The sequence below is a fragment of the Schistocerca serialis genome, chromosome 1, assembly GCF_023864345.2.
Source record: "Schistocerca serialis cubense isolate TAMUIC-IGC-003099 chromosome 1, iqSchSeri2.2, whole genome shotgun sequence".
Classification (NCBI taxonomy): domain Eukaryota; kingdom Metazoa; phylum Arthropoda; class Insecta; order Orthoptera; family Acrididae; genus Schistocerca; species Schistocerca serialis.
Window position 1 is genome coordinate 1,126,876,153 of NC_064638.1, and position 26,580 is coordinate 1,126,902,732.

At 38.2% G+C, this 26,580-nt stretch overlaps 1 protein-coding gene across 3 annotated transcripts in view; it reads left to right on the forward strand.

Annotated features, from left to right (window-relative positions):
* Nucleotides 1-26,580, forward strand: part of LOC126416960 (rap guanine nucleotide exchange factor 2-like) — a 318,137-nt gene that overhangs the window by 280,565 nt on the left and 10,992 nt on the right. For 2 of the 3 annotated variants that reach the window (XM_050084850.1, XM_050084860.1), the window contains 3 exons: nucleotides 6,450-6,575; nucleotides 12,734-12,823; nucleotides 25,455-25,646. In XM_050084850.1, coding sequence (XP_049940807.1) covers nucleotides 6,450-6,575; nucleotides 12,734-12,823; nucleotides 25,455-25,646 — 408 coding nt within the window. The remainder of the gene's footprint in view (nucleotides 1-6,449; nucleotides 6,576-12,733; nucleotides 12,824-25,454; nucleotides 25,647-26,580) is intronic. The other variant, XM_050084843.1, reaches the window with a different exon arrangement.

The window sequence follows — 26,580 nt, forward strand, 5'->3', positions numbered from 1 at the left end:
GGTACGCCGGTTAGCTTTATGTGGGTTCCTGGCCATGTCGGTATCCCTGGGAACGAAGCTGCAGATGCCGCGGCCAAGGCTGCGGTCCTCCAGCCTCGGACAGCTTCTTGTTGTGTCCCTTCGTCCGATTTTAGCAGGGTCATTTGTCGGCGCGTTGTGTCGCTGTGGCATGCCGATTGGGCTGCACTTACCGACAACAAGCTTCGGGCCTTAAAACCTCTTCCCGTGGCTTGGACGTCCTCCTCACGCCCTTCTCGGCGGGAGGAGGTCGTTTTAGCAAGGTTAAGAATTGGACACTGCCGGTTCAGCCATCGCCATCTGCTGACGGCTGCGCCGGCGCCGTTCTGCCCATGTGGGCACTTGCTGACGGTTAGACACATTTTAATGTCCTGTCCTGATCTTAACACACTGCGCCTCGATCTTAACCTGCCTACTACTTTCGATGCCATTTTAGCGGATGACCCACGAGCAGCTGCTCGTGTTCTTTGTTTTATCAATTTGACACACCTCGCTAAGGACATTTGATGATGTTTTTTAATCCTATGCCTGTCAGTCTGTCTTTTATTGTGTTTTCCCTTTTAGTTGTTGTTGTCAACTTGTGCCTCGCGGTGCCTTCTTAGAGTAGTCAGGGCGCTAATGACCATTGAAGTTGTGCGCCCGAAAACCACAAAAAAAAAAAAAAAAAAAAAAAAAAAAAAAAAAAAAAAAAAAAAAAAAAAAACTTTTTCGCACATTGTAGTAGGAGAACATAAACATGCCAAAGATTCTCAAGTCACACACTTTTTCGCACATTGTAGTAGCAGAACATAAACATGCCAAAGATTCTTGAGAAGTGTGTGACTTGAGAATCTTTGGCATGTTTATGTTCTGCTATTACAATGTGCGAAAAAGTGTGTGACTATGTATATATCCCAGTATGTACTACAGAATTAAAGATGTGTATTGTGTATACCAACTGCACAACAGAAGCAGACATCATACAATGTTAAACTGCAAACAACTAAAAAACCTGATGTAAATCACTAAAAAGCACATGAAGATGAGCCTCCAGGGCTCGAAATGCATAGTGCAGTAAATAAACGCAACTTGTTCTTCATTTTACGAAAGTAAAACAGTTGCAGATGAAACACTGAAAAACAATGGATAAAATTAAGTTACTCTGGTACCCGTACAAGATGCAGGCAGTGCATCAAGTGAAACATTATCAACATTCTGTATTTGCTCTTCGGTTTCTGGCATGAATCGTAGCTGACGGCGTGGCCAGGTAATATTCTGTGGAGAGACAAGGCACATTTTACTCTAAAGGATGCTCTGAAGAGAGAAAACGGTCGAATTCAGGGTACTGTTAAACTGTGTGTTGTGCACGAAGAGTTACTGCACTTGCCATATGTAACTGTGTGGTGTAGATTCACAAGCACTTTTATTGTTGGTCCATTATTCTTTGAAGAGAGCCTGCCAGATATACTGTGACATCTGCGTGTTATCGAGACGTCCTTGTACAGTAAGTGATTCCTGCTTTGGAAGAGCGCAACTGTGTGGAAAACAGTGTTTTAAAGTGAGATGGTTAAAAATAAAATCAACATTATGCCATTCTCACTTTTTGACCTTTTCTGCCCAAGTTCCGTTCCTAATCCGTTCCATATGGAGACATTTCTATATCTCTTCCTTGCATTCACAGTGCCAGATTTGCAGCTGGTGGCCAAAATTGAAATTAAAATGTATATTTTTATATATTTATTTATTTTTGCAGTGTAAATCATTACGCATTAATGCCTTACCATATCTACCTAGCTCCTCTGCCATACAGTACTGCACCTGTGAGAGTAGCTGCACTTTAATTATAACCATCCAGTGTGTTCTCATATAAGACACAGGGTCAGTATTGCCTAGAGTTTCCCTGCATTTCTCATGAATTGAAACTGATCTTGTCTGACTTCTGCTTCTACCTTTTCTTCCATTCTTCTGTTAATAATTCGTCAGTATTTTACAAACGCAACTTATTAAACTGATGGTTTAAAAGTAGTCAAACGTGTGAGCACCTGCTTTGTTTGGAACGGAATTATTACATCCTTGTTGAATTGAGAAGGTATTATGCCTACGTCATTTATCTTGCACACCAGGTGGAATAGTTCTGTCATGGGTGGCTCTCCCAAGGATCTCAATATTTTTGACATTATGTTATCTACTCCAGAGGCCTTGTTTCCACTGAGATCTTTCAGTGCTCTGTCAAGTTCTTCTTGCAGTGTCATATCTCCTTTCTCATCTTCACCGACTTTTATCTTCCTTCTATAATATTGTCCTCAAGTTTGCTCCTCCTATATGAACCTTCTTCCATCTTTCAGCCTTCTTTCTTTGTTTAGTATTGTTTTGACTTTGGAGCTCTTCATAGTCATACAGCTGCTTCAATCCTTCCTCTGTAATTGCCATTTATCTCGACCCAGTAAATTTTGTTTTGTACTCTCCTTAAATGTTGCTTTGCTAGTGCTCATAAGTAGTTGATACCTACTCACTACTATAGCCCGATTTATAAATAATGGACAGAGTGTAAGGGTAACAACTTACTGTGTGGTTGATGCCTTAATTGTACACACACACACACACACACACACACACACACAAAACTGTACTGCTACATCGTCTCAGTGGAACAGGTTGTACAGGCACTACAGCTGGACCATTCTCATTTATTATGTAGACAGGCTTTCTGTGGTTCATTCTGAGATTTATGTACCATAATATGTCAGCAGTTGCTTATTTAGAATATTGATGAACTCGAATCGTTATGAGGCCTTCTATTGACAGTATGCTTCCACCAGTGAGTAAAGGAAATGAAGAAGATGAAATTTCCAATGGAACAGACACACTCATAGTTATCTGCTAGATAAACATTTTAATAGAGGGAGGCAGTGTTGGTATTATGTAGAAACATGGTTGAAGCCTCGTTACTTAGGGTGTTACATTGTTTTCCTACATTGCTTTTTCAGTCAAATGCAAAAATTCTTTCTGGGGTCTGGAGTGGCAAATATTTACTCAGTCCCAATGAAAATGAGGAAAATTCTTTTCCATTATTGACTTTACCGTGAGATTTACAGAACAATAATCAGTAACAATAATCATTTCTACCAATCGTGCTAGATTATTAAGTGGCATGTAAAAAAACTTCATACAACTTGTTTATTTTATATGATTCACTGGTGGTTACTTAGTTGTAGTTTCCACTAAAGCACTCAGTGAAAGATTTAAGTCTTATGTTGGGAACTGTATGGTATGACACAGTTATCTCAAAAATCATTGTTCAGAACATTTAGTAAGACTGAGAAGTGTGGCAAACAGTTGACTGAAATTTGTTCATACAACTGCGCTATCCAATTTCCTTTTTACAAAATTGGTGGAGGATAATTCTAGCATTTCCAGTGTTCACAGGTTCTGGAGGTTCATCTGGTTCAGAGACCATGTAATCTCAGTAATGTTAGAAATTTGTTGTTTATTTTTGTGTGACAGTGCTTGGTGATGACTGTGAATATAAACATTATTGCCAACTGTAAAGTTTAGGTGGTAATCATATTTTCAGACTGGGAGACTGCAATGCTGTAGTCTTCTCATCTGTGGAGTGATGCATTTCACTGGCTTGAAAGGTCTTACATTTGTTTCTTGATCTGTGTGGGTAATTTGTAGAACTCACTCAGTCTTGCTAAGTCAGGGATGCTGAGTTTTACCCTCCCCACGGCACACTGTTGTCATGCTGATTATTCAGTTTCATTATCATGTTTTTGTGCTGAGGTATTGGTTTTTGTAATTTTTAAGAGTTAAGCAGCCAGTTTTTGACATGTTATTGGGGGCATTTGCTTTATCTTCATTAGTTAATGGCTGGCTGATTAACAATGAGATGTTTCCCAAGTCCCTTGCCCAGATATCCTCTCCCTCTCCACCCCCCCCCCCCCCCCCTCTCTCTCTCTCTCTCTCTCTGACTTCAGACAATCAGATGTTAGTGTGTTAATGCCATTGCAGAGTTGTGAGGAAATCAGACAGTTCCTCCCCCCACCCTCCCCTCCACATATACACACGCACATTAGTAAAAATCGTGGTGCAGAACTGTTGAGAAAAACATTTTGTCATTATGTGTAAAGTGGCATTATCTTACTACTTTTTTTACAGTAATATAAAAATAGTGAAAATCTATGGGGTTTGTATTTGTTAGTGTTTACTGCATTAAGATGCTTCACAATGTACTAGAGGCATCTCTCATGTTGAGAATAATGAAGTGACACTGAAATTAATTTCTCTGTCACTCTTGAACTGTGAAATAAGATCTCATTTGGTACACACACAAAGGCCACCATTCATAGTTGTAGCTTTGTGTGTGTGTGTGTGTGTGTGTGTGTGTGTTGGCTGGGTGGGAGGGGAGGGGGGGGGGGTTACAAATAGTTATTTGCTTGTTATAAAATATTGCAAAACATAATACTTGAATAATCCTGCACAATGCACAGTAGTAGTTACTAAATGGTCCTTGCGTTCCTAAAGAGAAACCACAACTGACAAAGAGGTCAGAGAAAGAGCATGGATGTAACATTTGGATACAAAAGTTATTCTAGTCATATGGGTTGTTTAATTGCTACAGCAAAAACTTACCGTTTACATTCTTAGTGTAAAGCTGCAGCCACTCTTGCAAGCTTTATTAATATTATTATTAATTTTTTTTATTTTTATGTGCCACAACACATCCTTACACGGTAGAATGAGTATTAATAGCACAAGGCAGATTACACCTATTGTGTACAGCATCCAGTTCCCACAGTACCATGAGTAACTTAATTTTATTTCTCACAAAGATGATGTTGGTTACCAGAAACATCAATAATATTTTGTACATATCTTTTATGTAGTTGATGTTTTGTGTGTTTTTTCCAAATTTTTGCAGTGAAATTTTGTTGTGATTATTTTTGTGTATACATACATCATAAATGTTGGGATATATACAAATTACATGGTGTACAGATGGAATTCTTATGCTCTGTCCTAATTACACAACTGATTTTCTTCAAAATTCATTATGAAATGAATTCCATAGGCAGATGGAGTAATCATAAATTACAATGATTGCTAGAGAGAATACTGAAGCAGTGTATAGCACATTCTTGGTATTTCAGTAGTTTTGCACATGCCCATACTTGAATAGGAACCAATACGAAATTTCACACAAACAAGGTCTTGCATATCAATACATGGGAGCACATTTTCATAGCAGGAGACCATGGTAAAGAGAAATCTCAAAATGTGATTTGGTAAACTGAACTAGCAAATTCATTGTTTCAGATGATGCACATTAAACGCAAGTAATAGGAAGTTAAATGAATGTATCAAATTGAAGTATCAATTAAAACTTTTGTTTTGCAAATCAGTTAATATGAGGACAGTATGGGTGTCCAGTTCGTACCTTCAGGTGGTAAACTGTCAGTGTTGCTGATAGTCATAATGAAAACTAGGAAATATCTGTTTCTATCTTTTAGCACTGTTAGTTTCTCCATCAGAGGTGGGAGGGCCACATCACTTATAACCCAGAATAAGGGGTGTCCACCTATTGTGAGAATGAAAAGAGACAAAGATGAAAGGGGAGATATGTGAGAAAGAAAGACCAAAGACAATATATTGGTAATCACTGAGCTAGCTTCAGTCCAGAGATGATAGAGGAGCAGAGTGACAAGTAAGAAAGGATTGATAAGAATAAAAATGAGCGTTGGGATGAGTAGTGCAAATAAGAAGAAAAAGAAAATCTGAAATGAATTGGGGAAAACAGAAAAAGGAGAGGGGGTACAGTTAGAGAGGATGATAATTTTTTCCCATCTCCTTATCTACTTTCCTCTTAGTTAATAATTGGTCTATTCATTCCACTTGTCATTTATTTCCTCTCAATTCATCGTTACTTTCACTTTGTCCTCATATCACCTGTGGACTGAAGTTGGCACATTGCTTAACAATCTTTGATCTACTCCTTTCTCTGATTCTTCCCTGTTCATCGTTCTCTCCTCCTCCTCCTCCTCCTCCTACTCCTCTCACATGGTTCCCTCTCATCCTTGGGTTTGAGTGGTCTACCCGTACTACCCCAACTTTTTGAGTCCTATCCCCATTCTCCCCCCCCCCCCCCCCCCCCCCTGACAGTAGGAATAGATTTTTTTCTGCTTTTAATGTTTCTATCAGTAGTGCTTGAATGTTGCCTCCTGAAGGTAGTGCTGGTCATACTGGTCAGCCATATTGTCTCCTTGTAGTTTTACAGTAAATTTTCGTTTTGTGTATAAATATTCGCTAATACTTTTTTAATAGACGTCACTCCACATCCTCTTGTAATTTACAAAAAGAAACACACATACACTACACATACATATTTTTGTTATTAAATGGAAAATAAATTGGCAATTTGAACCCGATCTGATATGGGCCTGATGTTGTGTTAGGTTCAGTGACATCAAGCGACTCTGGTCACTCCACGCAGATGGACTCCTTCTCCAACAGTTCTGTGGAGGTAGGAGGAAGCTCTTCCCCTCCCTCCCAGGTCCGGCGACATTCGGCAATGCAGCAGGGTAAGGGGCTCTGGGCATATAACAGACTGACTCTTGATAACGCCATAAATGAGTGCCTAGAAATGTGGGTCTTCGGTTTCCCTCGTGCGGTAGCATGCGTAGGCAACTAAAGTTGCTGGAAGCCATTACTGATGAAGAATTCTGCAGTAGACTTTCATTGTCAGTAGGCCGTGAGACTGGGTTTTATGGCATTTAGCACAGGCAACCATGAATGAAATACAATTCACTGTATTGGCAAACGTGCATTGCTTATGCATGGGAATGCTATATATTTTTTTATTCTAGATAATCTGTATTTGTATTATTACATTAGTTAATGAATACTGTAGTGTTATATATATATATATATATATATATATATATATATATATATATATAGGTTAATAGCTCAGGTACTCCAAGCAGGTTCAGAGATTGCATAAATTCTATAAAGAAATGTGATGAAATCATCTTGAACACAGTAAATGCTTCAAACCCCCCCCCCCCTCTCTCTCTCTCTCTCTCTCTCTCTCTCTCTCTCTCTCTCTCTCTCTCAAAACAAACACACACACACACACACACACACACACACACACACACCTGTTGTCCACATACTGTGCCTCCACCTCTCTATGACACAGACTCAGAGATCTGCAAGCCATCAAAAGTGTTCTGATATTTTTGTTGTCAGTGTTGTTGCTCATCCATTTAGCATCAAATGGATGGCTTTATACCTTTTTTTTAGGTGGTGTTCAAAAGCTTTATCAGAACTTTTTAAACACACAACATTTTCTTGATTCATGGTGTAAGGCACATGTCATGAGACAGGAGAGGGATTTCACTTGAAGCGTTAATTTCAAGTTGTGGCGTATATTTGTTTGCTTATCAAGCAATTCCTCTTTTATATGGTGTTCATCACTTTTTCTACTTCTATCCAGGTTAGATCCATCTTGACATCATGAGAGTTCTCATTTTCTTCATCCATGTTTCCATTGCTGTTTAGTAACTCTTTAAAGTATTCCTTCATCTCCTTGAGTTGCTGTACATACTACTCTTACTTTCTTCTTATTTCTCATCATGATATTTTTTGTCTGAAAAAATACTTCTGTTTGAAAGCTGCTTTGTTTATGGAAATCGTACCTATGGATCTTAAGAGTAATCAGGAGTTCAAAGTAAGTCAAGGACTTCCACAGTGTGTTATGTAAGTGTAGAAAAATCTGCAGTCATATACAGAGAAAATATTTCCTTCTCCAAGAAGAAGTAGAGTCAGGGATAATTTGAAATACATATAAACACTAGCTGTCAGAAGCAGGAGGGAGGGGTGGGAGGAGATTTCATCTGGTGAGAAAAAAGATAACAAAATGTTCCCATTAATTACCAAGTAATTAAAGGCAGTCAGGATCCTGTATCAAAACAAAACAGGAGAAGAGATAAATCAGCATTGAAAATTTAGCCACAAATAAGATTTGGGAACTTAGAAATTAAACTTGGGGCAAGAGGCACTCACTAGTGCAGAGCTATGAGCACAGCAGATCATAAACACAATGTAATTAATACCAAAATAACACCAACTGTGAAAGAGAGAAGAAATAAAGAAAGGAGAAAAACAGTCAAATGGGTGGAAGGGGGGGGGGAGGAGGAGGAGGAGGACAGGCTCGTTACAAAAAGGAATGAAAAATAAATATTACAGAGAAAAATATAATGCAGAATGATAGCAGGGAAGAGGCAGACAGGCTTGCAAGGAAGGTAGACAATAGTGAGACCAAGTAGTGAAAATGAAGGCAGTTAAATGGCAGGAATCAAGCATATTTTTTAGAGCAAATTCCCATCTGGGGAATTCTTAGTCCATTCCTTATTTAGTGGAGTCATTATATATGAGTTGGAATGATAAATCTAGCTGTGTACCATTCTTCTAGGATAATAGTGAGAAATAAACAGAATGGTGAGTCTGGGTTTGTATTTGAATATATTCACTGCAGTTTTCTTGTTTGTGAAGGGTTAGATCTTTTTACCAATGGAAAGGATAGGAATTGCTAGAGCACACTACTATTTGTAGTTGGCTTTGAAATGTACTGACAAGGGAACCTCCGCATCGCACCCCCCTCAGATTTAGTTATAAGTTGGCACAGTGGATAGGCCTTGAAAAACTGAATCCAGATCAATCGAGAAAACAGGAAGAAGTTCTGTGGAACTATGAAAAAATAAGCAAAATATACAAACTGAGTAGTCAATGCGCAACATAGGCAACATCATGGACAATGTGAGTTCTAGCGCGCCGTGGTCCCGTGGTTAGCGTGAGCGGCTGCCGAACGAGAGGTCCTTGGTTCAAGTCTTCCCTTGAGTGAAAAATTTAATTTTTTATTTTCAGACAATTATTATCTGTCTGTCCGTCTGTCCGATGCGAGGTAACTGCGCCGTAGTTTGGGGACACTACACCTAAACAAAAATCGAAACACAAGACGTCAGTCGACTACAGCGCACGGAAGAGAGAGTATTCCTGCTAACGAGGCTCCCTGGCTGGGAGTTGACTGTTCGCTACTTTGGACGAGAGTGCATTAAATACGTGAGATGTATTCTGTGGGCAATATGAATCCAGCAAATATAGCTCGCGACTTCAATAACAATCGCACGGTTTTGCGGTGTGGTCGCAAAACACAGGCGCTAAACTTATTACAGTGAACAGCGACATCAGTGAACGAACGGACAAATCATAACTTTGCGAAAATAAAGAAAGTAAAATTTTCACTCGAGAGAAGACTTGAACCAAGGACCTCTCGTTCCACAGCGGCTCACGCTAACCACGGGACCACGGCTCTGCTAAGCTCACACGGTCCTTGATGTTGCCTATCTTGCACATGGACTACTCAGTTTGTATATTTTGCTTACTTTTTTCATAGTTCCACACAACTTCTTCTTGTTTTCTCGATTGATCTGTGTTCAGTTTTTCAAGGCCTATCCACTGTGCCAACTTATAACTAAATCCGAGGGGGGCGTGATGGGGAGGTTCCCTTGTGAGCAGTGGAGTTGTCTACAGTCACATGAGGTTAACTTCGAGGAAGGTGGAAAAAGATTCAGTTAAGTGACGATAATCTTTTCATTTCTTTTAACAGGTGCAATGATCCAGATATCAAAACTTAATCTCCATCCTTTTTGTTTATTTCTCCTCTTGCTTGGACTTGGAAATAGTCATTCTTCTCATGCAGTAGGATTATAATCGTATGTTGAAGACCTGTAACATTGTGCTTTGTTTATATTCCGTAATACTGGAACCCCAATGACTGAGTTAGGTGCCAGAGTGGTTAAGATATCCGTATCACATTTGGGCAGAGGAGTGTTGAAATCCTTGGCTGGCCATTTAGATGTCCTTAGAAAACCGTTGGAAAAGGACCTGACCAATTTCCTTACCTTTCCTTGTTGAATATTAACTTCTGCTCTGTCTCAGATAATCTAACTGGCAGGATGATAAACCTTAATCTGTTCTTCATTCCTTTTGGAACTACTGATTTTCAGATGGATTATTTTTACTGCCTCAACTTTAATAAGAGTTGAAGAATGGAACTACGTGAACAGTTTGCTGAAAGTCATGACCTAGTAGATTGCTTCTGCACGAGGGGAAACTTCTTTCTGTTTAATACAACTTAGAAGAGTCTGTCAGTATTGACACCAGAGGTTATTGAGACATTTAGGAGTTATCAAGAGTTTTGTTTCTTACATGAGTATTTTATCATCACATAACTGTAGAAAAAATTATAATATACAGATAAAATATTTTTATAGCTGTGTTTACTTCCTGCTTCTTGTGATGACTTGATAGTATTGTTGTTATGTTGTTTTTATTTAGTTTCTTCTGTCTTACTTCATGGGGAAAAGTAGTTTAATGTAAATGTAGCATGATATATGTTATATGTGTGTTGCAACATTTTTGTTGTCTTTGTTTTCCTACACTTAATTCTGTTATCAAGGAAAATTTACTGCTTCACTTTTCTAGATAGAGAAGTCTTTAGTAATTTTGTGTAGTTCATTTAGTCAATAAAGAGAAGAAATCCAGTTGGTTAATAATGTGCCATTTCTCAAATATTTAGTGTAATGGTTCAGGATCAACTGATGATTTGAAAGTAAATGTAGACTTTGGACTTTTAATCATCTGGATTGTTGTGTATCTGTGCTATTTTTCTAAGGAATCTTATATCCTAAACTATCAAGGAAATATGGAGTCTGATGTGCTGTCTGAAATATCAGGATACTGGGATGTTAATGATTGAATTAATGCTGTCTGAAATGTGAGGATACTGGGATGTTAATGATAGAATCAGTTTGTAGGGTGATATGTGAGCCTCCTTATAGAGATTTGCAAACTTCTTTCTTGTGATGTCGTAGATTGTTGTTTCACTGAAGTGATCCCTAAATGTTGGCGTGTGTTGATCAGTGTCTGAGACAGTTAAAGATTCTGGAAGATTCTTAGGCTAGCTGCACTGTTGAATCACCATAACCATTGAACAGAATCTGATAACTGCTCCACCCTTAAGGATCAGCTAGATACCTAGAAGTAATACAACATTTGCTGAAGAATTACTTCTAAAAATTAATCTTGGATTTACCCATCAGTAAACCCATTGTTGACCATAGCATGATTGATTATTTGCAGTTTCCTTTCTGTGAAATAAAACTGCAACTGTACTGAAACACAGCTGTGTTTTTTAAATGTTTATCACAGATTCTTTCAAAATGGAGTGGTTTTTCTACTTAAGTTCATTACTGCCTTATGATAATGTGTACTGCAACCAATAGAGAATTTAATGCACAAGTTTTTTAAAGTATGTTGATTCAAAGCTGTAAGTTGTTTCATGCAATTCCCTAGTTGTGTCATAGCCATCTAGCTGTCACAATAATTGTCTGTTTGTCATAAAATTACTTGAGAGAGAAGAGGGACACTCACTCTTGGTAACTGCATGGATGTATTACAAATTTCACTTAAAACTTATTTCTATTCAAAAATTACAACCAGAATGGATAATTCCACCCTCAACCAAGCCCACATCTTACATATTCTTTTTGTCACGAGTACAAGCCTGATCTGGGAAATTTACGTGTAGTGGCGTAAGTCTGCCTCAGTTTTCCATTGACACATTTCATTGCCGTGCATTTAAATGAATAAGTGAAGAGAGAAAACTACTGCATACCTTAAAATGAAAGTAAACAATTGTTACATGCCCTAAATTTTGAAGGGCAGTGTAAAATTTGTGTGCTTTGGCCTTTGTTTTCCGCTTATATCTTCATTTGAAGTTTGTTGCAGGAATAGAATTCACCAATAAGTGTTATAAGACAATATGAAATGGTTTAAAATGCAAGCGTTATATAGAGGGGAGAGAAACAGAAGGTAATTCTGAAGCTGCAAGAGGGGAATCAGCAGCAGAAATACTAAGCAGGCTGACACAGTTGTAACACACTTGCCTCACATTCAGGATAGAGGTTGAACTCTTCATTCAGCCATTCAGTTTGAAGTGTTTTAGGAGGTAAATAACAGTATGGTTCCTTTGAAAAGGACACAACCAATAATGTTCCCAAACCAAAACTTTTATGTGCTCTATCACTAGTGACCTTTTCATTGTCAAGACACTAACTCAAATCTTTCTTCAACAGCATAATTCTGTAGTGCCTCTCATCACATGGTACTGAGCTTCCCTTTAACCTTGACCCTGTTTTATTTTCTAGTTGGACAGCAACTGCGTCAACATTGAAACACGATAATGTCAATGAGCTTCAGGGAAGTATTATAATCAATAATTTCTGAGGATTGTAACTTTCAGATTCTACTGAGTGAGACCTTGGTACATGTGTACTGTCATGAGCTAAAGATATGAAGTTGAGTTTAGAGTAAAATTTTACGTTTCAGTTGCTGTTATCTGTGTTTAGCTGACTCAGCATCTCAGTTAAACTGTTCTGTTAGTATAAAAATGTAAGGAAGGTAGTGAGATAAAATAAATTTTTTTATGCTTACCGTTTTTGTTGTCATAAATAGAGCTATTCTGATATACCTCTGTACCTACTGGATTTCTTTTCATGGGGCCTTAAATGAAATGTGGCAATGAACAAGTTGTGGGTGTAGACAGTGATCTGCTTGGCTATGCAGCATGGGCCTGCCCACCTACCACCTGTCTGTCATCTGTCTGTCTTTGCAGTAGCCTACTCCCCTACTACCACTAGCAAGCTCCGGCCTCGGCCCCCATTCCCGCACGCTGTCGCCGTTCTACCCCCTATCCCACCGTACGGTAAGTCCTCTTGCACAGTTCTCGTGCTTACTGCTTTGTCACTTGCTGACACATTTCCCTCTTTTGTATTTATTAATGTTTTTTTGTGTGGATAGCTTCATAAGGTGGAGTTTTGTAGCTGCAACTAACAGAGTATGTAAATAACTAACATGAGTATTGATGTGGCATTGTGATTATGTGGTGTTGGTTGAATGTCTTTTGGTTTTACTGGGTCTACTTGGCTGTTGATGATGTAAGGTCTTATGCCAAGGTGCACTAACTACTGGGTGACCTGCAAATTTGGTTACTGAATTCTTCAAATAGTGGGCTGTTATATATAAACCTTTCCTGAAACGATTATTGCTCATCATATTTGAAATTGTTATTCTGTGCAATGTCTTTTCTTGACTTGGGAAATAGCTTTTCTTTCATTTGTACTATATGTACAGCAAACATTTATGTTGCAAACATTAGATTTCACAAAATATTCAGTATTTGATAACTGGTAACCAGTTGATCCAGCATTAAATTTCTGGACCATTTCCAGTGAAGCACAAAATCATCATATGCAAGAATTGAATCATCACAAAATTGCATATTAAGTTGTCAGATTGGGTCACAGCTCTTTTTTTTAGGAGATACATACTGTAGGTGTGAAATTGCACATTCGCTGTTCATAACAAATGCAACTTAAACCTGTTGTGCTGTTGTCCACTGCAACAAGCAGCTATTAATGTCACATCTTTTCATTTTTAATTAGTCCTGATGCTGCAAAGGCACACAGGGCACAGGGCACAGTGCCAGTTGGAAGCATCAGCGGGAGTGGACTGTGTGCATTTGCAGCTTCAGAACATTAAAAATGCCAAAGAAGTGTGATTAACAGCTGTCCATTGCAATGGACAGCTGCACTATGGAATTAATTGTGTTTTGTAATAAAATACGAGAAATTTCATTTAAGAGTAACCTCCGTACCTACATGATGAACGGAATGCAAAATATGCATGTATAAGAATTGTGTAGGATACATAATGATTATGTGGTATGTGTAATTGCTCTTAGAATGTTGTATGTAATCTATTCATAATTACAGTTTTGGTTTGTAAATAGTGTTATTTACACTGTGTGTGTGTGTGTGTGTGTGTGTGTGTGTGTGTGTGTGTGTGTGTTTGCATGATTATTGAAAATTGCATGCAAAGTGCTTTGAATTTAATTTATACTTGACTCAGAACTGTGTTGTAAATAGGGGTAGTACTCCCAAATTAAGTTGCAAAATTGTGTGTTTGTCTGCTTCATTCTTCAGAAATAGATTTTGGATGTTCACAGACCTGTGATTATCAGTTATAATAGCATACAATACTTCCCACATTACTTGACCACTTTGGCACCACTGTGCAATGCCAAAGCTTTACAAGTAAGTTTATTGATTTTTGTCATGCAGATGTGTCATGTAGATATACACCCTGGTGTTTTTATATCAATGCATTTGATTTTCTGAGAAATTTTAGGTTCTTGCCAATGCATGATGTGTTTTGATGTGAGGAGTGTTGTCATACTTTGAGACTTCTAAGAAAACGAAGGAAACATTCTGTAAAATTCTGTAGTGATTCAACACTTTTACTTTGTTGTAATAAGAATAAATTAAGGAAGAACATTTTATACATAATTAAAAAGTATTCAGAGGAACAGTAATGTTTAGCTTCATTTAAACCATGTGTAGTGAATTGCATATCTTGTCTTTACATGATCAGCAATTAGCTTTGAAACTTTGACAAATTGAGAACTACATACTTAAACCAAACAATGGAAAATCCAGAATGGAATGTAACAGTATATGATGTAGCAGAGATGCTGAGTTGCAGAAAGGCACAACAAAAAAGACTATCGAAAAGTTAGCTTTCAGATAACAAAGCTTTTATCAAAAATAGAACACACACACACACACACACACACACACACACACACACACACACACACACACACAGAGAGAGAGAGAGAGAGAGAGAGAGAGAGAGAGAGAGAGAGAGAGAGAGACATAGGTCTAGTTGGCCGAAAGCTAACTCTTGACAGTCTTTTGTTGAACTACATAATTATATACAGACTGTTATTGCAATACTATGTTCTTGATTTCCAGAAACACGTATCTCAGTTCCACCTGTGTACTACTGAAAAGAAAATAAGCTTGCAGAACATCAAACTAGTGTTGTGAATGTATTAAATATTTCTTAGACAACAGAACTCAGCATGTGGGAATGTAGGCCTACTCCACAAATTTCACTGATGGAAAATCTTCTCAGGTTATCTACAGATTGACAGCAACATATTCAAGCACATTGCTTCAAGACAGCGAACAAGTTAACTCTGAAGACTGGTATAATGCAGCCCTTTATGCTAGTCTATCTTGTGCAAGCCCCCTCATCTCTGCATTACTGCTGCAACTGACACCCATTAGAAAGTGCTTACTTTAGTCAGGTCTTCTCGACCTCTACAACTTTTACCCCCCACCCCTCCCAACCTTTCCTCCTCTACCAAATTGATGATACCTTGTGATGTTTTAGGAAGTGTCCTAACAACTTACATTCTTATTTTACTCAAGTTGTGGCATAAATTCCTTTCTTCACCAATTAGATTCAGTACCTCTTCCATAGGTACCCTATCTACCCATTTGATCTTTAGCATTCTTCTGTTAGCACTACATTTCAGAAGATTATATTCCCTTTCTCTTTGTTCAGAAGAGACTTCCTTAATCTTCATTTTATACAACATGTTCGCAAATTTCTCTCTTTCTGAACTGCTTTTCTTATACAGTGTAATTCCCTCCCCCCCCCCCCCCCCCCCTCCTTCCTTTTTCCATTTATTGTCCACATTAAACAATGACCAGTCCAAGGAATTAATAAGCATTGTCTTTTACGAAGATTCGAGAGGAGCGAAGATTACAATAAACTTTCAAGATTACTTAGCTTATCATGTTGAGATGGCTCCAGTTCTTGTCTGAGGGTCTAGTTACTGAATCTGAAAATCTAACATCAGGTCCTCATGGTTGGTTTGAACTAAATAAATTGTAGGATTGTTGTTGCAGAATTTTTTACATAAATATATTTTCCGCTGATTTTCTCACAGTTTTGTATATCATTCAGTATTTTGATTTTTCATATTAACAAAGCCGAAATTACATTGTTCGCACCTATTACACAAAAATATGTCTGATCACATCAGAGGCAAGCTTACAAGTTGGTGCAATTAATGGCAGCTTGCTCTGAATGTAGAAAAATGTAAGTTAATGTACATGAGTAGGAAAAACAACCACAGCAATGTTTGAATACAACATTAGTAGCATCCTGCTGGACACAGTCATGGTAATTAAGTATCTAGCCATTAATATTGCAAAGTAATATGAAGTGGACTAATCACATAAGCATGGTAGTAGGGAAGACCAGTGTTTGACTTTGATTTATCGAGAAAATTTTAGTAAAGTGTGGTTCATCTATAAAGGAAACTGCATATAGAACGCTATTGTTCATGTCATGTTAGAAGGCGGCCCAATTTTCAGCTGTTCTGCGCATTCCCCTTCACTAGCCACAGGCGGCCAATAATATTCATTCTCTTCCTGAGCAACTGGCAGAGTGTTACAGCTTGAGAGCGAGAATATCACACCTACATGCTACACTGTTGCCACACTTTGCGACAACTGAATTATTCATTCAACTATCAATTTCTTTGTTTCCTTTTTTTCTTGCAGCAATATAGCTGTGAATCTGTGTCTTGTAAATGTTTAAGTGCTATAAAAAAAAAGTCAGTTGACGGTAATAAACGTGAAGTGCTTCGCAAGCAGGTGAGGCGGATTATTTACCATGTTTATAACTTTTTCAAATGTAAATTTAAAATCATGCCTCCTACTGTTGATATTGGAAAACACAAGAATGGACTCCAGAATCATGTGGTGTTAGCAAGAGAACTGTAAAGAGTATTGTAAAGAGAATTGTGAAGAGAATTGTAAAGGAAGGTGTCACCTAGAAGTAGTTGGTTTCATGTTGCCTGGAAAGCATCGAAATTGCATGGGACCTGTAACACAAATGGATAGTTTTAACAATGATGTTTTAAAGTACTCCATGTGACTGATGAATGTCCAACATAACAAAAACTTGTTGCTGTTATGAAGGCTTCAGTGGTAAGCGCTTCGTCAGTGTAAAGAATTTTAAAAGAAGTTGGTTCCAGATATGTTAATAAGAGTTTTTAGTTTAAAGAAGGGACCTAGGTGCAGCATGAACAATATCCATTTAAAGAGTCACGATTCAAGAGGAGGAGGTAGTTCAACAGTATATTAGCTTGATGAAACATGGGTCAATTAGAATCATTCCAAGATGATCTACTGGAAAATGAGTGATGGTACTGGCAGTTTTAAAGTTCTCAAAGGGATAAGTTCTCGGATAATTATTCTGCATGCTGACTCTTCTTCTGGTTTTATTTCTGAGAATAAACTTGTATTTACTTGCAAGAAAAACAGCAGTGATTACCATTCGGCAATGAACGCTGGCAGTTTTGTGACGTGATTCACAATTTTTGTCATACCTTGCTTCGAAGTTGGTCATTGCCAGTTATAATTCAGCTGTTATAGAGAAAACATCAAGTACAAACACAAAAAAAGCAGATGTTTTTCTCTGGCTTGAAAATAAATATATTAAGCACCGTATAAACCAGACTCGTGCCAATCTCCTGCAGATGACAGAATGTACAAACTTTACTTCTTTGCACGTGAATGGGATCACACAGTTTTTGCATTTACCCATGTATCACTGTCATTGTGGCCGCATGGAATTAATTTGGGCAAAGGGTTTTAATGCTATGTGGCAGGAGGGAAAAGAAGAAAAAAGAAAAAAGAAAAAAACATTCAAGATACAGTGAATCGCTTGTGCATGAGGCACTAGACAATGAGGCAATGAGCAACATCCCACCTGTAACATGGGCACATTCTCTGTGGTATACTGAAAAGCTTCAGAAAGAACTTGACAGGGAAGCGATGACAGATATAAGCCTTTAACCTATCATCGTAAATTTAAAATCAGAATGTTCGGAAACAGATTCAAATTGAAGTGATGATTCTATAACAATGTAGACTTTGGAGAAAAGTAATAATATTTCTTAGTTTTAAAGACTCGTTGTTTAAAGAATATGTTTGTCAACATATCAGTTGCATACATAATAATGAGAACTTTGTACCCTTTTGATTATGCAGACTATAATGTTCAACATATTGCCCAAAGAGAAGTTAAGCTTCTCCCACCATTTTGTAAACATCTGTCATTTTTCAAGGTACAAACTGTATAAGGCCCTAAAACAACAGTAACTGTTACTTGTCGAGATATTGGTGGTTTTCGGTGTTATCGATCAGATTCCCTGGAGTTATTCGTAGATGATGGTTAATTGCTTGTTCAATGGATTATAAAGGTGGTCTCTTACTGTAATATCAAACCTGTTAGTTTACACTCATAATGCCTGTTAACAACTAAAAATATGACGGCTGACTGACCATTTTTACGATGGTCTCTTAAATTAATCTTTTCTACCACTAATTCCTTTTTTTACACATAACTATTACACTTAACTATACACACACACACACACACACACACACACACACACACACACACACACGCACACTTTACACCTTTCTAAAAATTCTATTGAGCAGAAGCAGTTGTCGAGCAGATATAATGATTTTGGTTTGTGCTTGATGTTAATTTTGTTGTGTATTAAATTTTTACTTATAATGCAGTTCAAATCACAATAAATGGTAATTATTGCAAGCAGTTTCAATGTCATTTTGAGAAAAATTGTACTTCACGTTTTCACAAAGCTGTTTCAGCTGTTCTCGCCTCCCGACGTCACGCACAGTAAATCTGTGGAGCAGTGGATGCGAATTAATGACGTGAATTAATATTTATCTCATGATGATAGATTGAAATTGGTTTTAATATTTATTATTCCCCTCATAGATTTGCAAGTATAATACAGTATACCGTAGGCAGATGAGCCTGACTGTTATCCTCCGCAGCAATGCAGTACGGCAATGTGCACTTTGTTTGCCCGCTCTCTGCTGTTGCGCAATCACAGTTCTCATCCCCCAAACTTCCTTTGCGCTCCGCCTCTATATGCGGAAGCGCAGTCCTAGGTGATGCGGACTTCAGTGTGACTTATTCTCAAATACTGCTTTTGGGATCCCCTTCCCGTCACCAGTTCGATTAAAGGACGATATTGAAGCAATTCAGAGATGGGTTGCTAGATTTGTTATTGGTAGATTTGGTCAACACTTGACTGTTGCAGAGAGGCTTTGTGAACACAAGCGGGAATCCTTGGAGGAAGATGACATTCTTTTCATGCAACATCATTGAGAAAATTTCTAAAACACATTTGAAGCTGACTGCAGAATGATTCAACTGTTGCAAACATACATTTTGCAAAAGGACCACACAGATAAGAGAGATTAGGGCCTGTATGGAGGCATATATATAGTCATTATTCTCTCACTCAGTTCATGAATGGAACAGAAATGGAAATGAGTAGTAATAGTAAAAGGTATCCTCCACTGTGCACCACATGGTAGCTTGTGGATTATGTATGTGGAAGTAAATGTGGAAGTGGCTGCTGCCCTCTCCCCCCTGTTGTTGTTGTGGAGACTGGTTTGATGCAGCTCTCCATGCTACTCTATCCTGTGCAAACTACATCATCTCCCAGTACCCACTACAACCTACATCTTTCTGAATCTGCTTAGTGTATTCATCTCTTGGTCTCCCTCTGCGATTTTTACTCTCCACGCTGCCCTCCAATACTAAATTGGTGATACCTTGATGCCTCGGAACATATCCTACCAACCGATCCCTTCTTCCAGTCAAGTTGAGCCACAAATTTCTCTTCTCCTCAGTTCTGTTCAATACCTTCTCATTAGTTATGTGATCTACCCATCCAATCTTCAGCATTCTTCTGTAGCACCACATTTTGAAAGCTTCTATTCTGTTCTTGTCCAAACTATTTATCATCCATGTTTCACTTCCATACATGGCTACACTCCATACAAATACTTTCAGAAATGACATTCCTGACACTTAAATCTATACTCGATGTTAACAAATTTCTCTTCTTCAGAAACGCTTTCCTTGCGATTGCCAGTCTAAATTTTACATCCTCTCTACTTCAACCGTCATCAGTCATTTTGTCATCGGGTGTACTGCCGGTGGTCTGTGTCTTCCCAACACGATATTTCGACATCTTAACTTGGCGTCTTCATCAGGTGTTCCCTGAGACCGGTTGACGAGCTGACCTAGTCCCACACACTGCCCCGGCATAAATATGGGACTAGGTCAGCTCCTCAACCAGTCTCAGGGAACACCTGATGAAGACGCCAAGTTAAGACGTTGAAATATCGTGTTGGGAAGACACAGACCACTGGCAGTACACCCGATTCTACAAGATGACAACAAATTTCTGGGAAAGTCTTAGAAATTATTTCAGTTATTTTGCTCCTCAAACAGGAAAACTCACCTCCTACTTAAAGTGTCTCATTTCCTAAAGTAATTCCCTCAGCATCACCTGATTTAATTCGACTAAATTCCGTTATCCTCATTTTGCTTTAGTTGATGTTCATCTTACATCCTCCTTTCAAGACACTGTCCATTCTGTTCAACTGCTCTTCCAGGTCCTTTGCTGTCTCTGACAGAATTACAAAGTCATCGGTGAACCTCAAAGTTCTTATTTCTTCTCCATGGATTTTCATTCCTACTCCAAATTTTTCTTTTGTTTCCTTTACTTCTTGCTCAATATACAGATTGAATAACATTGGGGTAGGCTATAACCCTGTCTCACTCACTTCCCAACTTCTGCTTCCCTTTCGTGCCCCTCGACTCTTATAACTGCCATCTGGTTTCTGTACAAATTGTAAATAGCCTTTTGCTCCCTGTATTTTACCCCTGCCACCTTCGGAATTTGAAAGAGAGTATTCCAGTCAACATTGTCAAAAGCTTTCTCTAACTCTACAGATGCTAGAAATGTAGGTTTGCCTTTGCTTAATCTCTTTTCTGTGAGAAGTTCTTAGGGTCAGTATTGTCTCATGTGTTCCAACATTTCTACAGAATCCAAACAGATGTTCCCCGAGGTCAGCTTCTACCAGTTTTTCCATTTGTCTGTAAAGAATTCGTGTTAGTATTTTGCAGCCGTGACTTAATTAAACTGATAGTTCAGTAATTTTTACATCTGTCAACAAGTGCTTTCTTTGGGATTGGGATTATTATATTCTTCTTGAAGTCTGAGGGTATTTCGCCTATATCATACATCTTGCTCACCAGATGGTAGAGTTTTGTCAGGGCTGGCTCTCCCAAGGCTGTCAGTAGTTCTAATGGAATGTTGTCTACTCCCGGGGCCTTGTTTTGACTCAGATCTTTCAGTGCTGTGTCAAACTCTTCACGCAGTATTATATCTCCCATTTCATCTTCATCTACATCCTCTTCCATTTCCATAATATTGTCCTCAAGTACATTGCCCTTGTATAGACCCTCTATATACTCCTTCCACCTTTCTGCTTTCCCATCTTTGCTTAGAACTGGCTTTCCATCTGAGCTCTTTGTATTCATACAAGTGGTTCTCTTTTCTCCGAAGGTCTCTTCAGTTTTCCTGTAGGCAGTATCTATCTTACCCTTAGTGAGATATGCCTCTTCATCCTTATATTTGTCTTCTAGCCATCCCTGCTTAACCATTTTGCACTTCCTGTTGACCTCGTTTTTGAGACTTTGTATTCCTTTTTGCCTGCTTCATTTACTGCATTTTTATATTTTCTCCTTTCCTCAATTAAATTCAATATCTTTTCTGTTAACCAAGGAGTTCTACTAGTCCTCGTCTTTTTACCTACTTGATCCTCTGCTGCCTTCACCATTTCATCCCACGAAGCTACCCATTCGTCAACTACTGTATCTCTTTCCCCCATTTTTGTCAATCGTTCCCTAATGCTCTCCCTGAAACACTCTACAACCTCTGGTTCTGTCAGTTTATCCATGTCCCATTTCCTTAAATTCCCATCTTTTTGCAGTTTCTTCACTTTAAATCTACAATTCAAAACCAATAGATTGTGGTCAGAGTCCATATCTGCCCCTGGAAATGTCTTACAATGTAAAACCTGGTTTCTAAACCTGTGTCTTACCATGTCGATCTATGTGAAGCCTTCCAGTATCTCCAGGCCTCTTCCATGTATACAACCTTATTTCATGATTCTTGAATCATGTGTTAGCTGTGATCAAGTTATGCTCTGTGCAAAATTCTTACATGCGGCTCTTTCATTTCTTACCCCTATCTATCACATACAGCAAACTTGTGGGTCTGTATTGAAGGCCTCTTACTGCTCTTCTTTTTGTGGGCAATCAAATTCCTTCTCTTAACCCATAACACCAATACCTCATTTTCCCCACCCATTTCAGTAGTTACACTATGCTCATGTGCTTCACACACTTAATGCACTTCATCAGTGTCATACCCTTATGCCCTTGTATGTAGAGAAATCTAATAACTGACTAAATTTCAGAAGTACAGTTCTTTTTTAATAACACACTATCTGGATGCTATAACTTGATGTGATAACTGAAACTTCTGGGTATCTGCTATTTTATTTTGACATATTTCCACTAACATTCATTGTCCTTTGATCATTGATTTTGAGTGACTTGATTCCAAGCCTAAAGTGCTATTCCAGGAGGACTGTGAAACACCCATGTGTGTTCACTGTATACTCGATGTTTAACTTGAAGTCCAGTGTTAACTTTTTCCATTACGAAAGCACCTTTTACTGTCGTGAAGAAATTTTTTTTAAAACCTAGCATCATGATGTCTATTTCCCCATCCAGTTGATCAAGAACACTTGGATTGTTTAAACAGATTACATGTTATAGGAATCAGGAGAAGTCTTCAGAAAGTACTGTGTGTCTTATGATTGATTCTGTCATATTATTCATTCAGTCAGAAACTGATTTAATAGCAGAAGGTAGTTTTACATCCGCAGTATTATGGTGGGTACATATTAAGTATGGAGACAAATTCCAGGGGTAATCCATGACAGGAAAAGGGCAAAAGTGTTAATATCAACATAAATGTTGAGATTAATGGTGGGTGTGTGATAAAGCTGTTTAGCCATCGTCATTAAAGTAGGCTGCTGTAGGTCTCTTTGTACACGTCACCCCTCATCTCCTACAGCCTTGCAGTATTACGGTGTCAAGTACTGACTGGCCTGTTGTCACAATTTGATACTTGCCTGTGTTTGTCTTTGCTTTGTTCTGTGAACTCATTCTGTTTTACATACAGTTTTCAGTGGTACTGAAGAGCAACATTCTGTGTTGCTAGCCCACATCATCTTGGTATATACTGGGACTGAATCAACATTAGAAAAGAAACTGAATATATGATATCTAACGTCTTAAAGGTTTTCAACAAACTTGCTTAGAATGAGGGAAGAGCAGTGCAGTGTGTTAGCGATATTGTAGCTTCTTCAGAGCCTGTAGACGTGAATGCTGTCTTCTGTCCACCACGAGGAACTAGATTTACTCAAACAGATGATTTTAATGAAGAAGTGGTCCACGGGACTGTGTTCGAATACTACAATGAAGGATAGTAATACTGTGGTTGCTAAATCTGTGTATAAGTACAATACAAAATTATGAGGGCTTGGAAAAAACCATTCAGCCACTTCTAAATGACATTGGTTTTAAGTCCAGAGAATGTGACAATGGGGACAGATTTCTTAGAGATCAGAGGGATACTGCACCTCACTGTATGTTTGTGGGCTATACATTAATTGCATACAGAGGAAATTAGGCCTATGATTTGTTTGTGCAGAACCTGATGTTTGCATAACCATTTGAAGAAATAATTTTGGCAAGACTCCAAGAGAAATGATGGTTTGAAAATACCAACAGGCACTTTTGTGCAGTGAATATCGATGTTTTGGGTGATGGATGTTGCGATAAAAAGTGTGTAAGAGCTGCTAATATAATCCGTTCAAGTGGTAGGAAATATTCTTGGTCACACTAAGGTAAGCCGTCAGAACAAGAATCCTGGCAGTGGCATGCAAGTTCTCCTTTGCTGCTGTACATGTACAAGAAAACCTTGTTCATAGGTGACTCAATATGGTAATGATGTCGCAGACGTTACCAAAATTAATTTTATAATTTTCTTAACAAATCGTTCATTGGGAGTTTCTACGAGGTCGAATAGGATGTGAATTCATCAGCAACATCATTTGCTGTTGCACAGGTGAAACAGTTTCGCACTTCATAGTTATTTTATTTTTTGTTTTGGAATTTGAGGATAGTCGTACATTTTTTTTCAATCCATTAGTGTTTCTGGCATGTTCAACAGTTAAGGTAAAAATAATATTTCTTAGAAATTTCTGGTAGTGTTGGATTTTTTCCCTTAACAAGTGGCAGTTATTTTCTTTTGGGAAGTACCATATCATATTTTAGAGTATAAATACAGATGTATGACTTTTTCCAGAATGTTTACTAACATTGGAAATTATCACTAAGTGGCAATGCTGTAAGACAGAGAACTAACATTGATCTGCCTATTTTTGTGACAGCCGTTATAGTACTGGTATATTACACCATACATTAATTACTTGATATTAATTTCTTTCATGTTCCAAAAGATTTTCAGAGTGGCTTTCATGTGGCGCATTGCAAACATTTACATGACACATCGTGGATTGTCTCACTTTTCAAATGTTCTGTTTGGTAGCCAAATAATGTCACAGCCTACATGAGCATGTTGTTCAAGGGTCTGTACTTCAGCAAGTGTTCAGTACCCAAAACTTTAGTTGGGTGCACCGATGTAAAACTCGAGGAGATTTAAGTCTAGTGGACAAGGCTGCTACGCACAAGGACTGTTGATGAACAGTGAGATGGAAGTGGCCTTGTGCTCCAACGCACATTGGCCATCTTGCCTGCCATTTTGCTAAAGGCACATTCTTTAGTAAAATACCCAGAGTGTTCAGTAGGAACTTCACATGTATGTTTATTATGGCATTGTGGGAAGACAGATGGTCCATGTAGGTACTCACCAATAATCCTAATCCTGAACTGTTGCTGATGCAGTGATTTAACCATTCCTCCGGCCACAGATGACAGTTGTGTAGGCTTATGATTAATTAGTACCATGTAATATGTAGTGTAATATACTAGTACTAATTGCTTCATTGCAGACCTACTGTCCATTTCCAGACATGCGTTGATATAAACGTTTTTTATTTTGTCTCCTTACTTAATATTCACCGTGCAATCATGAGAGATATCTATGTGATGATACGCATTATTTTTCTGCTTTATTGCCTAGTTTGAGTTTGTCATTACAGATTAAATGTGTGTGTCTTAATAGCTACATAGGTTGCACCGATGGAAATTAAATATCAACTTGTGGAAATATATTGACTAAACCATTTGCTTGACATGAAGAGTTGTATGTATTCTTACTTTTTTTCATACAAAGCTTTATACACTGCATGATTGTTTGCTTGATACATATTTGGCTGCACTACTCTGCTGTAATGTTATGCTTTGCCTTTCGTGACTGCATCGTCATCGCAATCGCACGTCACAGCCACCGCACGGTCCCGTGTCTTATATTGCAGCAGGGGCTATGCCTCCCCCACCCCCTCGAAGTGCGCCCCCCCGACAGCCGCCCGCGTACAGCGTGGCTGCGCAGATGGCACGCCTGCAGAGACTAGGACGGGCGCACTCTCACGAGGGCGTCACCGCTGTACCCACTGTCCCGACACCGCACTCGGTGGGTTACTGCAGCACCAATGATCTGGACGATGATGGTATGTGTGAGCTCCATGCAGGACTTCCAGTAATGGAAATATGGGACAGAAAGGAGGCTAAAGTTCAAGATGAAACTGTGTGTGTGTGTGTGTGTGTGTGTGTGTGTGTGTGTGTGTGTGTGTGTGTGCGCAGAGTTGTTGTTTATCTATTTAGTAGTTCCCTAATTATCTTGGTTCAGATTTTTATCGTAGTTACAACCCGAAAATGAAATTTACTCATTGTAGTTCTGAGACTGAATGCACTCAATACTTCATTTGTCTTTGCACTTTTCAGAATCCAAATGGCATTAGTATTCAGTTTGTATTATTCAAAGACTTTTTAAAAAATCATGAATATATCTTTCTGTAACAATTAATGTAAATGACAAACAAAAAAGAACAGTAGCTTCTGCTTTTCAAATTAATACAACGGAAATGTAAATTGTGTTAATATTTTACATCCAATTTTTTTCACATCAAGGAAATATTTATTTTCTGCATAGAATTCAAGATTTATCCCCTAACAGTTCTCACACCATTTAACAAAAGAATATGCTCGTTCTTAACAAAGTGTTTGTTTCTAAGCCATATTTGATACATCTATAATGTTCACCTCATTCCAAAGAATACTTATTTCATTTTTCCAGAGTGTTGCTTTTATTGTTAAAAGTAGCATTAGGTGGTTGTTACAATTGATAAATATGTGGTCAAGTTCCTGAACAGTGAAAGATATTCCAATACTTGGTACATTATTCTAGAAAAAGTCTTCAGTTTCTGTTAGACATTCAGTTCAGATATGAAAACCTAAGTAGCCTAGAAGTACAGAATTTCAGGATTTCAGGTAGCATTCAAAAAATAGACAAAGAATGTTCACAACAGTTATGTTGATTTAATAACTTTGATGCGCACTACAGTAGAGTATTGGCTTCAGAATGCCTATAAGCTAAAACTGAAC